Source organism: Narcine bancroftii, chromosome 6 (genome assembly GCF_036971445.1).
Source record: "Narcine bancroftii isolate sNarBan1 chromosome 6, sNarBan1.hap1, whole genome shotgun sequence".
NCBI classification, from domain to species: Eukaryota; Metazoa; Chordata; class Chondrichthyes; order Torpediniformes; family Narcinidae; genus Narcine; species Narcine bancroftii.
Genome location: NC_091474.1, coordinates 188618148 through 188635279, shown reverse-complemented (window position 1 = coordinate 188635279; position 17132 = coordinate 188618148). Strand labels below are relative to the sequence as shown.

The 17132-nt window shown below is 37.0% G+C and overlaps 1 protein-coding gene across 4 annotated transcripts in view; it reads left to right on the top strand.

Annotated features, from left to right (window-relative positions):
* The window catches only part of med23 (mediator complex subunit 23), a 96831-nt gene that overhangs the window by 32735 nt on the left and 46964 nt on the right, over positions 1-17132 (top strand). For all 4 annotated transcript variants that reach the window (XM_069887024.1, XM_069887021.1, XM_069887022.1 and 1 more), the window contains 7 exons: positions 1545-1657; positions 5347-5442; positions 6693-6893; positions 11157-11300; positions 11394-11539; positions 11940-12185; positions 12713-12855. In XM_069887024.1, the coding sequence (XP_069743125.1) occupies positions 1545-1657; positions 5347-5442; positions 6693-6893; positions 11157-11300; positions 11394-11539; positions 11940-12185; positions 12713-12855 (1089 nt within the window). The remainder of the gene's footprint in view (positions 1-1544; positions 1658-5346; positions 5443-6692; positions 6894-11156; positions 11301-11393; positions 11540-11939; positions 12186-12712; positions 12856-17132) is intronic.

Below are 17132 nucleotides of genomic sequence, written 5' to 3'. Positions count from 1 at the left end.
TAAACTAGTCCTATTTGCCTTTGTTTTCCCATATCCTTTCATATCCATACACCTTATCTATTTGTCTTTTAAATATCTTAATTGTATCTGCCCCTACCAGTTCCTCTGGCATTTTGTTCTGCATCCGCCATCAATTGTATGAAAATGTTGCTCCTTTGGTCCCCTTTGAATCTTTCTTTTCCTGGGGTTTGGAGGAGGATGGTGATTTTCCTACACATCATCTTTCCTTCTTGATGGGATAGACGAAGGACTTGGCTGGTTCTGTCAAGAGTAGCCTGGGTGAGTAACTGTAGCCTGTATATGATGCACGCTGCAGGCATAGTGCACTGCCGGTGGAGGGAGTGAATGCTTAGTGTAGTGGATGAAGTTGCTTTATCAATCAACCATGTTGACAGTTGTTGCAGTTGGACTCATTCAGACAAGTTGAGAGTATTAAGCCGTACTCCTGACTTGTCATAGATGGTAAAAAAGACTTTGACTCATCTCCTGGCTGCCAAAGATCCAATCAATACAGGGTACACAGCCTCCAATATTATTTTCCGCAACATTATTGATATGGTGTGGCCTGTCCAGTTGGGCTTAAGGTTGACAGTGACCTTGGGATGTGGATCTGAGTATTCTGTGATAGTTATGCCACTGATAGATTGTTAGATACTCTCTTGTTGGAAATAGTCATTTGGCTGCACTTTTGTGTAAGATTGTTATCAGCCGATGCCTGCATTTTATCTAGGTTTTGCTGCATGAAAGCATGGATTATTTGCTGAGGAGTTCTGATGGTTTGGGAATTAGTGGCGGATTTGTGCTCCAGACCAGTAAGAAGATTTGACCATGCACTTGTTTACCATTTAAGAATTGAGTTTTGTGAAGTTTTAATTGTCGTATAAAACATTATTTATGAACACCCTGCGGAAGAAACTTGTCACTGTAATCTGAATTTTAAAAATTCCCCATCACCTTGCAATTCATTGTTATCTCCTTCATTCGTGCAACAGTTGATCTATGAGTTTTTTTTTATTGCACCGTTGATGTCTCAAAGTGCTCTGTATTTCAAAGGTATAATTACTATTCTGTAAGTTTCTTGCCACCCAGTGTGACAGCCATTATGTATTAGCCTTGTATTGTTTCACAATTAATAAGATTACTTTATGGCTGCCAAATGTTGCCTATAATCTAAATCTTCTCTTCAAATGTATGCACTTGCTTCTTTAAGTTCCTACCTCCACTTAAATAAACTCCATGCTAATTCTCCTTCTTTGGTACTCTTTTAGTTTTATGACATCATTTTGTTTATTTTACTTGGAAGCAAAGGATTCTTTTTTATTAGATTTCTGTTGAATTCTATTGGATTTTCAGCAAAATACCATTGAGTCAAAATATCAGATTTATTTTTATTTTAAATAAAGCAAAATTACTGGAATCTAAATATGAGACTGGAATTGTTTCTTGATTATGCACACATTAAAATTGATTGATTGTTATAGGCAATTGGAAAGAAAATGACCTAATTAAGAATCTTTCCTTTTTTCCACGCACTGCATGGCCAGGGCGTTGCTGTCTTTTGCCTGTAGTGAATAACTCTGGTGCAATCTGTAATTCTTGGAAACTGGATCCAACAACACTTCGTTTTCCTTTGCGAGGACTCTTACCATATGACAAGGTAAACTTATTTATATTATGATAAACCTCTTCATATAGTTAATAATTAGATGAGCAGTAGCTTTAAAAATGTCCAAATAAGCTACATTGTGATTTATTTCAACAGCATATTAAGTTTCTTGCCTGATTTTAGAGGATTTTTTGTGAATTTAAGGGGAAAGTAAATCTGTGTCCCTCACAAATAAAAATGTACTTGCCTAGTTTTATAACCACATTCTCTCCTTGCAATAAAATGACTTCCATTAATCTATATATAACAAATCAAAGTCATCCCATGGTCCTCCACAGACTGTGATTAAATAGGTAACCCTTGCGTTGTGACTTTTCGGGTAGCAAACTCACCCTTGCAGAATTCACAATCACTATCCTAATGACAAGAAGTGGAGTAAAATTCACTCAATGTATTAATATATTATCTTCTTCTTTGGCTTGGCTTCGCGGACGAAGATTTATGGATTAATATATTAAATAAGTAAATAATTACTATGGGGTTTTTTCAACTCTGATTTCTTGGCACATCTGGCTATACAGCATCTTGTGGGGTGGGGAAAAACATGATTTTCACTATTCTGAAGGAACTCAAAGGTTAGCTATGCAGACATCACTTGTACAAAACAATTGCCAGAGCAGAGCATGTGCTTTGTGGTGGGGGTATAGATGACACTTTCCTTATTCTAATATATCCCAATTTCAAAGAATCCTCTTCCAAAAGCATGAGCTGTGATATTCCAAATTTCGATCTTTTTAATCCAATGGATCAAACTCTGTGGCTTCTGTTTTATATTGATAAAAACAGATAAACATTTTGCATAACTTCACATTAAGATTTTCATAATAGTAAATAACAATGCATTTACAGTATAATGATAGAGATATAAAACATATAAAAAAGCTCAAACTTTAAAGAGATAAACAAATAAACGATATTTAAAGAGATGCAAAAAGTATTTAAAGAGAAACACATTCAAAGAAAATTTTCTCATGCTCACGCTTCCTCACATATAACCATTTACGGAGCGGAAACAGGCCATGTTGGCCTTTCGAGTCCACACTGGTTCACTGATTTTGTGCGCCCTCTTCAGGCATTGGTCCCGGTAGATCTTCATCAAAATTCAATTATTATGTTATAAAGTGCAATATTACACAAAATTCACTTCATTCAGACATAAAACAGAGATACATTAGCAGAAAGTTAAATGAAGTGCTTCCTTCTGCTTTAGTCCCATTTGCGCCCATTCTATCCATAACCCCTCTAATTCCCTCCCATCCATGTAGTTATCTAAATGTTGAAGAGTAATGAGCAAGCTGTTAATAGGGGCAGATATTACGACGTATTACATCATAGTTACTATGGTAGGACTACAAATAATAGTTCTACTAAAGAGATAGGCACAAGATTAACTAAGAGTTTTTAAAAAAACACAAGGTTTTAACCTATACAGTGGGTCTTTGATGATTGCTGCAGTCTGCCAATGGCAGTGTTCCCTGTAGATGTACTCAAAAGTGGGGAGGGTTTTTCCTGTGATGTCCTGGGCTGTGTCCATTACCTTTTGGAGGGCTTTCCGCTCAAGGGTATTGGTGTCCCCATACCAGACTGTAATGCAGCCGGTCAGCACATTTTCCACCACACCTCTGCAGCAATTTGCCAGGGTTTCTAGTGTCATACCAAACCTTCACAATCACCTAAGGACTTGCTTTCTTCACAATGCTGTTGGTGTGTTAGGTCCAGGAAAGATCTTGCGACTTAGTGACTCCCAAGAACCTAAATTTTATCACCCACTGATTCCCTCAATGATCACTGGATTGAATACCTCTGGCTTTTCTTTCCTGAAGTCAACAATCAGCTCCTTAGTTTTGATGACATTAAGACCAAGGTTGTTGCTGATGCACCATTCAGCCAAGTTTTCAATCTCTCTCCTGTATGTTAACTCAACCCCTTCCTTTATACAACCCATTACCGTGGTATCGTCTGCAAATTTGTAGATGGTGTTATTGTCGTATCGAGCTACACAGTCATAGCTGTAAAGTGAGTAGAGCTGGGGTGCTCCAGTACTGATGGAGATTGTGGAGAAGTTCTTACCAATCTTCCCTGATTGTGGTCTGGAGGTGAGGAAATCCATGATCCAATTACAAAGTAGCATGTTAACTTGCATGCCTTGGAGTTTGCTGATCATTTTTGAAGGGATGATGGTATTAAATGCCAAACTGTTGCTGATAAAGAGCATCCTGATGTATGCATCTTTGCTGTCCAGCCAGTTGAGCCAGTAAGATGGCATTGACCATAGATCTGTTTCTACAATTGGCAAACTGAAATGGATCCAAGTAGATGAGGAGGAGTAAGACCCTGAAAATCAGGAGTAGAGATTTAAAATCAAAGATTTCTCAATATTTTTGTCACATTTTATATTTACTAATTTTGATCTACATATATTCTGTTAATTTTTTGTTTATTTTATTTAAGTTTTAAGAAAATGCAGAATATAGACTCAATTAATCAAATAACAATAACATTGAATATAAAAATCATAGAAAAACATTCACAAGTTCAGAAAAAAAAGGAGAGTCCCTTTTCTCCCAGCGCCGCCTCCCCAAATTCAAAAGAAAAGGGGTCAGACCGCAGGGAATAGAGGGAGATAAAAAAGAAAAAGCAACAGGAGCAATGATCAACATCTCAGAGACACACATCATTATTAAAGCTTTAAATTTCTAATGAGTACACTAATTGACAAATATCAAAATAAATTATGCAATCTGGGCATTTAAGAAATCCAATTAAGGTTGCCAAATTTTGATAAACATGCTATATCTATTCCTAAGAATATAAGTAATCTTCTCAAGGGGAAAACAACTTTGCACTTCCATGTTCCAACAATCACTGTAAAGTCAGGGATCAGATTTCCATGTTACCACTATACATTTCCTGGTTATTAACAATGCAGTTTTAATAAATTTAGATTTACTTCCACAAAAGGTAACTTTTATAACTGCCAAATTCCCCAGAAGAAACAATTCTGGGTCGAGAGGGAAGTTCAACCCCCACAATTTTTGTCAACACTTCTCCCAATTCTTCCCAAAAGGGTCTTAATTTCATGGAATGTAAACATCTACAACACACCTAAAATACCTATCAGAAAACTCTGGTTTATTTTTTTATGTATCTTTTGATACATAAAATTATAATGAATCTGTCTTCATCCAGAATTAATTAAAGTAGTCCTACTATCTACACATAGATCTGACCAGCATTGTGGTGTAGTGGCGGCGACACTGCTAACTGAAGGATCGCACAACCAGACGGGTTGAGTTCAGTGAGCAAAAACAAATTTATTGCAGGCTGCCTGGCTGGTCTTATACTCCCAGCTGATAACCGCGCTGGGGAGCCCCGATGTTCACTGGGGCGTCACATGGGTCTCCAAGCGCGGGCTTCAGAGCCCGGTGCCGAGGTCGGGAGGAAGCCCCTGACGGCACCATTTTGCCGGCCTCCCCGCCACGTGCGTGACAAGCGGGGCCACCTTGCCTGCCTAATGGCGTACTACCACACATCCCCCTCCCAGAACTGGCGCCAATGTCCTTTTTTGCCGGGTGGCCTCATACCACTATATTTGTTCACAATTTTTTTTCCTTTAGAGTGAATTATTACAAGTACTTGTGTTAAATGAAAATCAAGTTGATGTGTTTTGTTTCCCTTAGGATCTTTTTGACCCACAGACTGCCCTATTGAGATATGTTTTAGAACAACCTTACTCCAGAGATATGGTCTGCAACATGCTAGGTCTAAATAAACAGGTACTATATATTCCTGTATTTTCCCTTGGATTTGACTTCCAAACATAGCCTGCACTGTTCTTTTTTCTCTTTTCTGTTGCTGTTTGGCTAAATAAGCGAAAGAATGTTAAGCAAGCTTAGCTAGAATTTAAGTGAGCATCAGTTTATTATAGATTTATTCTTGAGTTACTTGAGATAGAAAAACAAAGTTTTAATGTTCCAGTTTATATTTCCTTGTTGATGGGAATGATAAAATACTGTAAATACTGCTTATGGAAAAATAGTAGAATTAATGTAAAGAAATACATAATTTGAGTTTTATTTACATTGCTTTAGCTATTAGGCCAGCCTCAAACATTAGAATTTGTACATCGTTTTTGTGGGGCTTGGCCTTTCTGGAGCATTCTGAGGCTGGCCTCATAGTCACTGTTATGTCTTTCTTTTTTTCTTCCTTTATTTTTGTTCTGTCCTGTCTTGTCCTGCCCATCCTACAATGCTCTAGACCTTGAACATTGCGCAGGTATGTTTACAATCTTACTGTTGTATTGTGACTAACGAGATGCTGACTGCTTGGTAGCAACTGATGCCATTTTAGAGAATAAAGTAGATGTGCATGCTGGGTACATGTAGAGTGTGTAGTGGTGTCTGTCGCTGTCCGCTACAGAATGTGTGATTGCTGCGATTCTTGCACCTGAGACCTTTTTAAAGTTGTCATGGAGAAGTTGTTTAGAAAATATTATTTTGTTGACCTATGAAAAATAGTTAACTGCGTATGTAAAGTGGCATCAAAAGATGTGTGCAAAGTAGCTGTACTTTGGTTTAGGGTTCATAAAGCATGCCTTCAAAGGAAGTACAAATTTTGATCGTTTTGTTTTAAATTTCATGATCACACATGGAAAGCATGCTAATTTTATATGTAGGTAGTAATATAATTTAGGTTCTGAAGAAATCCTAAAAAAATTTGCTTTACAAATCTGATTACATGAACATGTATGGTTAAGTTTCTTGTTGACCAAAGTTGAGGTATTTTTTAAACAAAAAAACAAGCAAAATGACTTTTGTGTCTGAATAAGTAGATTTGGGGAGAAGGGCAAATCATTGCAGCGCTTGGCATCTTTTTTTTTTTACGCTACATTCAAATTAGGTGCTTTCTGAAATATCTCATTGCAGTGTGTTCAGGTTAGCATTTCATGCTATGTTCATTTTCTTTTGCATAAAAAGTCGATCTCTGTGTTTAATGTTCATTACTGTAATAAGTGTCTACTTTACAGCACAAACAGCGGTGCCCAGTTTTGGAAGACCAGCTTGTGGATTTAGTGGTTTATGCTATGGAACGTTCAGAGACGGAAGAAAAATTTGATGATGGAGGCACCAGTCAGTTATTGTGGCAACACCTCTCAAGTCAGCTTATTTTCTTTGTCTTGTTTCAGTTTGCTAGCTTTCCACACATGGTATTATCGCTTCATCAAAAGGTATGTATGTATCATTTCAGACCTACATTGTGCTCAGTTTATGATTTAGTTCATCATTATTTAATGTGCATAAGAAGCTAACTTCCACAACATTGTAGATTTTGAATTAGCAGGTTGGCAGCCCAAAAGTAGAAAAGCTGATAATGAATAAAAGGGAATACATATTAATAAATGGATTTAGTTAACAAAGAGCTCAAGGGTAGAGTCCGCAGTGCTAAAATTACAGATGCTGAAAATTTGAAATAAAACCAAAAGTGATGGAAATACTCAGCAGGGCAGGGAGAAACTGTTAACATTTGATGCTGAAGACCTTTCACCAGAACTGAAAGAGTGAGAAAACAATGTGTTTTCATGGAATAGGACAGTTGGAGAAAATAAATTTGTATCATTCTTAAGAAATGTGAAGAGAAGTACCCAATCACAGGTACAAATAGTGATGAGGTCAAAAGGAGATATTACTTAGAAACTATAGTTGGATTAAAAGTAGAGATGTTATTTGAATATAGTAAATTTACATCAAAGTAAACCAAAGGAGGCTTTAATATCCTCATAGAAACTCTTCTGAAATTTTTGGCGGAAGTCCAAATGTTCTCAAAAATAATAAAATTAACTTCAAATAAAGGAAATGCTGGATGAAAAAATAAATCACTTTATTAAATGAAGTTTTAGAAATCATAGCACAAAGGTAGTTTACAGGAGTAGATGAAAAAGGTAGATATGTAAGGTTAAAGAGAAATGGGAAAATTATTTAGATATTGTTTTGACATGGGAAAAATGGTCAAAAATATGTGTGGATAGTGTTACAAAGTTAAGTAAAGTCAGGTATAATATGGGTAATTATAATTGTTTACATCAATTATATTTGACTCCTGAGAAATTGAAGAAATGTGGATTTAGTTTAACAGATTTGTGTTTTGGATGTGGAGAGCAAAAAGGTACTTCTATACATTCAATTTGGTTATGTAAGAAAGTTAAACATTTTTGAGAGGAAGTTATAAAGTTTTTGAGAGATTTGTTCAAAATAGATTTGCAATTGGATCCATTGATGTGTTTAATGGGTTATATGAATGTGCCTTTTATAGAGTTTCAAATGATTAGGGTTAGCAGTAGCGAGAAAATGTATAGCTGTTGCATGGAAAAATTATGTGCAATTGAGTTTGCAAAGATGGCATAATGAACTGCAGTCATGTTTGTATTCAGAAAAAATAACATAATTAACAAAACAATTGTTCTTTTTTTGTTGATATGTGGGGTTTGTATTTAAAATATATCTCTATAGAATTTAAGTAAATGGCACACCAAACAGAGAATATTTAATACTTTTTCTTAGAGGCTCCAAGGGGGGAGGGTGGGTTGTTTTTTTTAGTTTAGTGTCGGGGGGGGGGGGGGTAGGGGTTGTAGTTTATAGTCTTTGTTTTTGTTTTTAGGTATTTTTTGTGTTCGTTTTATTAATATTGTACTTTGCAAATTATTAAATAAAGTTTTCACAAAAAAAAATCATAACACAAGATTCACCATGGTCTTACCTTAGAGAGATATTGAGTCCAAGCAACAATCCTTGCTTGAGCTCAATATCCCTCTCTTCAACTGGATCTTGGACTTATAGGCTGAAAGCCACAGTCAGTGGGCTATATGTTTAGCCCACAACTCTTTATGCTGCTGACTTGACTGCACTGCCAGATTCATTCAAACAGAATCTTAAGTTTTCAGATGATACAACAGAAGTTGGCCTCATTGGCAATAATGACGAGTCAGTTTAAGTGGAGATTGAGAGGCTCGTCAAATGGTGCGAGTAAAGCAACCTGAGTCTCAGTGTGGATAAGGCAGAGCATATGATTGTGGATTTTAGGAGGATGAAGGTCGATCACTCTCCACTACATATTAATGGCTCCACCTTCGAGTGAGTGGAGATGACAAAGTTCCTTAGTGTGCCAACAATGGGAGACTTATCCTGAACCCATGACACTTTATTAGACAAGAAGACACAGCAACACCTACACTTCTTAAGGAGATTGAGGAGAGCAAGGCAACTGGCCCCCATCTTGACAATATTTTACAGGAGTATGGTAACTGCAAAGCATCAGACTGGAAGTCAATACAGAGGATCATTAAAACAGCCTAGAATATCATTGGAGTATCCCTTTCCTCAATTGATAACATTCACCAGGAGTGCTGATTAAATACAGCTTAAAGAATTATTAAGGGCCTCTTCCATCCATCAAACAAGATATTTCACCTGCTACTATCAGGATGGAGGTACTGGAACATCTAAATCAGGACTGCCAGACTGGGAAATAGCTTCTTCCCGCAGGCTGTGAGATTGTAATCTTGGGGCACATAAGTGAAACAAGTAAATTATACTGAAACTCTATATTTTTATGTATTTTTGTATTGCTATGTATGTGTTTGAGCGATGGTCAAGAGAAATGGTGTTTCATTTGGTTGTGTATTTAAAGTCAGATGATAATGAATTTGAAGATGCAATATAACAAGACAGCAAACATATCATAATCATGCTTTTGTAAAGGGCAGGGTATGCTTATTGTACAAGTTAATTTAAAATTTTAAGGAAATCCTGTAATTATGAGGGCAGAGTGACTGGTGTAATAGTGAATATTTGGATGCCTTTTATTAAAGTGTTACTTGAAGAGGAAACAATGATCCAGGAAATTGGATCCTGGATTTCCCCACCTCCAGACTTTAATCAGTGAGGATTGATAAGAATATCACCTCAACAATCTCCATCAGTACTGGAACGCCACAGGGCTGTGTTCTAAGCCCCCATTTCACTCACTTTACATCTATGATTGCGTGGTTTGGTACGACAATAACGACATCTATAAATTTGCCGAAGATACCATGGTTGTGGGTTGAATGAGTTGGCATACAGGAGGGAGATTGAAAACTTGGCTGAATGGTGAACCAACAACAATTTTTCACTCAGTGTCACCAAAACCAAGGAGCTGATTGTTGACTTCAGGAATGTAAAACCAGAGATACACAATCCAGTGATCATTGGGAGAGTATGTGCAAATTTAAGTTCTTGGGAGACACTATCTTGGAGGATCTTCCCTGAACAAAACACACTAATGGCATTGTGAAGAAGGCACATCAGCGTCTCTACTTCCTCAAGAGTTTGCGGAGGTTTGGTATGACATTGAAAACCCTGGCAAAATATGTGGTGCAGTTTGCTGACTGGCAAACCAATGCCCGTGAGCATAAAACCCTCCAAAGGTAGTGGACACAGCTCAGGACCTCACAGGCAAAACCCTCCCCATCATCAAGAATATGGACTGGGAATGCTGCCATTGGAAACCAGCAGCAATCATCAAGGATCCACACCACTCATTACACACTCTGTTCTCGCTGCTACCATCGGGAAAGAGGTACAAGTTCTATAAAACTCACACCACCAGGTTCAGGAACAGCTGCTACCCCTCCACCATTAGACTCCTCAACAACAAACTCAATCAGGGACTCGTTTAATGGCTCTTATTTTTTTCACTTTATTTATTTTTTTTGAATTCTCTATGTATAGCAGTCAGTTTGTTTACATTTTGTTATCGGTTTACAGTTCTTTGTTTATATGTGAACATTGTGTAGAGTTTTTTTTGTACCACTAAAAAGTGGTAATTCTGCCTTGCAGGAAAAAGAATCCCAGGGTTGTATGTGATATCATGTATGTACTCTGACAATAAATCTGAAAATTAGTGAACCTGTTTATATATTTGAAAAAAAGAAAAAGCTCACCCCAAAATATTAACTAATTTAACAGACCAGTGCAAACAGGAAGCTATGAAATACAGCTGTAGATTTTTAGGCTTAAAAGTGGAAGAAAGGAAAAGCAAATTTATTTTAACTTTAATATAGGAGGTACAGATTTATATGAAGTAATTTTCATTGGTTTGAACACATTTGGAGTTTTGCAAGAAATTCTGATTATTTCAGTTAGAGAAGGATGTTCAAACATGGAAGTTGGCTATTGGATCTCTGGACAAAAATTCCAACTTTAAAGTGAGATGCAAGACTCAGGAGCTGTATGCATACTCGGTGTTCATGTTCAGCCACTATTTCACACAATAGTCCAATGATTATTTCCACAAAGATTCACAAAATCAAATCTCTTCCCCATACTATCCTTTCAGACTGTATCTGGATGTCTGTGGTTTGTACCACAATTACAGTTTTGCTTTGAATTTTTCTTTTCCAATGCTCAATCATTTGCTGGAAATACTAAGCATCTTTGTTGTCTTTATCTTTTAGTTGGCAGGCCGAGGCTTGATAAAAGGGAGAGACCATCTGATGTGGGTTTTATTACAGTTCATTTCTGGCAGTATTCAGAAGAATGCTCTGGCTGACTTCCTTCCAGTGATGAAGCTGTTTGACCTTCTGTATCCAGAGAAAGAAGTAGGAATTGCATATCAATTTATTATGATCATTATTTTGGAAAGAAGAGATCTTTCCAGATTTTCATACGAGCTTATTTTTTTAAATTTGCAGTGTATCCCCGTGCCTGACATTAGCAAGCCGCAGTCAACTCATGCTTTTGCAATGACCTGTATCTGGATACACCTCAACAGAAAGGCACAGAATGATAATTCCAAACTGCAAATACCCATCCCTCATTCTCTCAAACTCCACCATGAGTAAGCTGCTTAATATACATTTTCAGTTCAGTGCAGTAGCTCTAACATTTAAATCAGTGTATGTTGTCTGCATGGATATACACTTTAGATCTCCTTTTCCTAATATTCCTAAATTGCGAATAAAAATAGAATTGGTCAGATTATTTTCTGTATAATGTGTATTCTATCATGATAGAAACTCATTTAAAATAGACAATTTGCTTCTAACATTACCTTCAAACCCCATGACTTTTTGTTTCTATATGGTAGGGATGAGTAAAGACTACACATTAAAAAGCAATGAAGAAATACTCCTTGGAAAATAAAAAAAATTGCTGAGTTTTCTTTGAAAGAGTTAATGCTTTAATAATAAATACAAGAAAGTGAAGTACTTGGTTAACTGTTTAATTATTTCCAACAGATTTTTACAGCAAAGTTTGAGAAATAAAAGCCTACCGATGACGGATTACAAGATTGCCTTGCTATGTAATGCTTATTCTACTAATTCTGAGTACTTTACATTGCCTATGGGAGTATTAGTTGAAACAATATATGGGAATGGAACCTTGAGGATCTCTCTCCCAGGAACAAATTGTACAGCTTCAGGATCTATTACTCCCTTGCCAATGAGCTTATTAGATTCACTAACAGTCCATGCCAAGATGAGGTAATAAGAATTTAATCCTGATCAGCTACAGGGCAACAATATTTTTTGTGAAGTTGTTTCATCACGTTTATTATCAGTGGTCCTTTGCTGCACGAAAAGAATCCTGTGGTGATAGGAAAATGTATTTCTTTAAAAAAAAATCAAATTTTTGCCCAAGTCATAAATGACTATCAAAGAATAAATTGTGTTAATAAAACATTTTGAGTATTTAGGCCATGCATTTCCAATTTAAAAATTAACATGGTTTATAAAGAAATGAAGTTATGACACCTTAGTAATAAATATATTTCTTGGGCTCAAACAACATGAGTGTAAATTTTGGATTGTTTTATTTATTTTGACAATAATGTCAAGTCAGCTGATATTTGCATTACATTTACATAATTTTTATTTGCCTATCAAACAGTGCCTTATTAATATTAATTGACTTCAATATAATTATAGCCAATAAATAAAAAATATTACTGGTGCTCTTAACAAAGTTCTTGTAATACAAATTTTATTGATTTCTGAATTCTTTATTTCAGCCTCATTCACAGTATAGCCACAAGAGTAATCAAACTAGCTCATGCCAAATCTAGCCTTGCATTGGCACCTGCTCTGGTAGAAACCTACAGTCGTCTTCTAGTTTATATGGAGATAGAGTCCCTTGGAATTAAAGGCTTTATCAGTAAGTGTATCTATGAAGTCTAAATAAAGTAATTTATAAAGTAACTATGAATAGTAATGCTGATTGTTTTTGAGTTGGATATGGTTGAGTTATATTTTGAGTGCAGGAGTATTATTGAAATAATATGGAGTGGTGGAGGACCTGCTAAGTTTCTGAGCATTGCTTATTTGAATTGAGTCTTGGAATATTCCTTGAAGCAAAAATGCAAATTCTAAATCTTGGGTATCAGAGGCATGAAGATTTATCCATGGAATTATTATTTACCAAACTTGTGGAACTAAATTTTGCACTTTAGTTGCAAGCTATATGTAAACCTTATAAATTGTAATGCTAAGGTTTTCGTAGTTTATTTCCCATGAACATTCTTTACATTATTTTTGATAGTGTGGTACTTTCTCAAAGACCATAAGGATGGTTGCTTTGAGAAAAGAATGATCAGTTCCTTTATTTGTTGTTATGTTTAGATTGCATGCCATCTATTTGTTCGGTGCAAAATAAAAAGAGCTGTATTCCATTTCCATATGATCTGATAAAATATTAATTACTGCTGCAAAGATTAAGGAAAATGAAGAAATATTTTTATCCCTATTTCAAATGAAAACAGTCTTATTCAAATAGTGCAATGATTTATATTTACCAAGGTTTAACAGAGTTCATTTTTGGTTTGATTAAAAATGCATTCTCTGAAATATAAATAGAGGTAACCCCTGCTTTTCGAAAGTTCACTTTACACCTCTTTGCTTTTATGTAAGCCTACATTAGTACCTTTTATCGCAAACTGAAAGAAATCCACAGAAGATTTTTGCTTTTATGAAAAAAGGCAAAAAGCAAAAATAGCATTCAATGGGGTGTCGGGAAAACATGAGGCAGTGGGATCAGTATGGGGACTGATAGCGAGCTGTCAGGAAAGTACAGGGCAGTGGGATCAGTGTCCAGACTGATAGTGAGCTGTCGGGAGAGCACGGGGCAATGGGATTATTGTGGAGACTGATAGCAAGCTGTCGGGAGGGCAAGGAACAATGGGTCTGGAAACGCTCAAATTTTTCCCAGATAAATTGATGGTAATTGCTTATTCGTTTTACGCCGTTTCAGTTTACGAAAGTTTTCACAGGTACACTCGACTTTCGGATAGCAATACCTGTACTGGATTAGTAGAAGCAAATCATTCACGATCATAATGGCTGTAGTTGTAGATATGCCGAAAAATTTCTTTCAGAAAATGCATTGTAATTAGAATCAGGTTTCTTATCATGAACATGTGTAACAAAATTTGTTTTTTGGCAGCAGTATTGTGCATTACAGATGCAAAACTGCTAGAAATTACATTTCCTAAATACAAGATTTAAAAAAATAAAAATAAAAAGTGCGAAAAAGAGAAAAGTGTAGTGTCCATAAGTCCATTATCCATTCAGAAATCTGACAGCAGAGGGGAAGAAGCTGTTTTTGTAACATTGAGTGTGTGTCTTCAGGCTCCTCTACCTCCTTCCTCATGGTAATAATGAGGAAAGGGCATGGGCTTGGTGGTGAGGGGGATTTGATGATAGAAACTGTTTTCTTGAGATACTGCCCCAAAATTTTCTTTAATGAAGACATACCCATGATGGCATTAGCTGAGTTTATAATCCTCAATAGCCTTTTCCTGGCCTATGCATTGGCACCTCTATACCAGACAGTGATGCAGCCAGTCAGAATGCTCTTCATGGTACATCTGTAGAAATTTGCAAGAGTCTGGTGACATAACAAGTCTCCTCAAATTCCAAATAAACTGTAGCTACTCATGATTGCAATGGCATGATGTCCCCAGGATAGGTCTTCAGAGATATTAACACCTAGAAATTTGAAGTTCCTTACCCTCTCCACTACTGACCTCCGATGAGGACTACTTTATGCTCCCCTTCCCGAAGTCCACAATCAATTCCTTAGTTTTGCTAATGTTGAATACAATGTTATTGTTGTAACACCCACTCAACCAGCTGATCTATCTCGCTCCTATAAACTTTCTCATTGTCGTCTGTGATTCTACTGACATCCATGGTGTCAACAGCAAATTTGTAGTTGGCATTTGAATTGTGCTTAGCCATACAGTCATGGGCACAGAGAAAGAGAGAGAGAGCAATGTGCTAGGAGTGCATCTTTGAAGTGCACCTGTGCTGATTCACTGTGGAGGAAATGTTATTACCGATCTGCCTGACTATAGTCTTCCGATGAAGGAATCAAGGACCCAATTACAGAGTGATATTTCGAAGCATTCTAACCAGTGTAAAGGTTAAAACTTTGTGTTTTTGATTCTTAGTTAATTTTGTGCCTATCTTTTTCGGAGAACTGTTATTTGTAGTGTTACCATAGTGACTGATGTAATATATCATAATATCCTCCCAGACTAATGGTTTGCTCTTCAGTCTACAAGATGTGAAGGAAGCATGAGCGCGAGAAAGTTTTCTTTGAATTTTTGTATCAAGATTTTATATCTTTATATACTTTTTATATCTCTTTATATCTTTGTATCATTATACAGTAAATGCTTTATTATTCACCATTGTGAAAATCTTAATGTGAAGCCATGCAAAATGTTTATCTGTTCTATCAGCGAATTAAAACTACATAGAATAGTTCAGAGCGCACAATATGAATCTTCCCAAAAGGAGAGTATTTCAAAAAAGTTCAACTATGTGAGCTGATCATACTTAACCATTGATGTCTCTTCGTGTTGCTGAAGAACCAGAGGGACCAGTCACCTGGTGGGGGCATTGCTAGGGCTGTCAGTGGGGGTTTAAACTAGTATGATTGGGGGAGAGGGTTTCAAGTTAGGCAGAACAACAGGGAGACGGTTTGTAGGCTAAGGAAAGAGGCATATTTACCGTAAATAATTTGCGGGAGGAAGTAATAAAAAGATGTTGTAGTGACAACTGTGAAAATGGTGGAGAGGAGGATAGGCAGAAAGTAGGATGTGGGAGATCCCTGAGGTGTATTTATTTCAATGCGAGGAGCGTAGTAAGAAAGTTGGATGAGCTAAAGGTGTGGATTGACACATGGCATTATGATGTTGTGGCCATTAGTGAGACATGGTTGAAGGAGGGTTGTGCCTGGCAATTAAATGTTCCAGAATTTTGCTGCTATAGATGTGACAGAGTTGGTGGAGTAAGAGGGGGAGGTGTGGCATTACTTGTCAGGTAGGATATTACAGCGGTGCTGAGGCAAGATAGACTGGAGGGCTCATCGAGAGAGGCAGTATGGGTTGAACTAAAAAATAAGGGTGAGGTTGCTATTATAGGGGTATATTATAGGCCTCCAAATGGGGAAAGGGAACTAGAAGAGCAAATGTGCAAGGAAATAGGTGAGATGTGCAGTAGAAATAAGGTGGTGTTGGTTGGGGATTTCAATTTTCCAAACAGATTGGGAAACACAGTCAATAAAAGGACAGGATGGATTAGTATTTTTGCAATGTGTTCAGGATTGCTTTTTGCAGCAATATGTTGAGACGCCCAGTAGAGGGAGAGCAGTATTAGATCTGTTGTTTGTGAATGAAATAGGGCAGGTGACAGAGGTGAGTGTTGGAGAGAACTTTAGATCCAGTGATCACAGGTGCATTAGCTTTAGCTTAATGATGGAAAGTAGAAATAGGTCAGGTCCGAGGTTGAAGGTCTTTGAGTGGGGAAAGGCCAGGTTTAGAGAAATGAGAAGGGATTTGCAGAGAGTTGTGTGGGCTGATCATTTTGGTGGAAAGGATGTAGAGGAAATTTGGAGGGTATTTAGGGGTGAGATTTTGAGAGTACAGGATCTTTATGTTTCAGTCAGGCCGAAAGGGAAGTCCAAAGGTGTGGTTTAATGGAAAAATTAAGAAATTGGTTTGGGACAAGGGGGACGCCTATGCAAAATATTAAAAAAACCCAGGGGATTGAGGAGATGATCGTTACTTAGATTGCAGGAAGATCCTTAAGAGGGAAATTAGTAAGGCAAAAAGAAGGTATGAGGAGCCCATAGCTAATAAGGCAAAGGTGAATCCTATGGGTTTTTACAGATACGTGAACAGTAAAAGGAGGGTTAAGGATAGAGTAGGTCCACTGGATGATAGGACTGGAGAATTATGTAAAGAACTGTATGAGATGAGAGAGATATTGAACAATTTTTTCTCGTCTGTATTCACGAGGGCAAGGGACATTGGGCTATATGAGATGAGGGAGGCAAAGGGCTTAGTTATGGAGAGGATAGGGATTAGTAAAGCGAGTGTTTTGGAGCTTCTAGGGTCAATTAAGGTGGATAAGTCTCCAGGTCCTGAT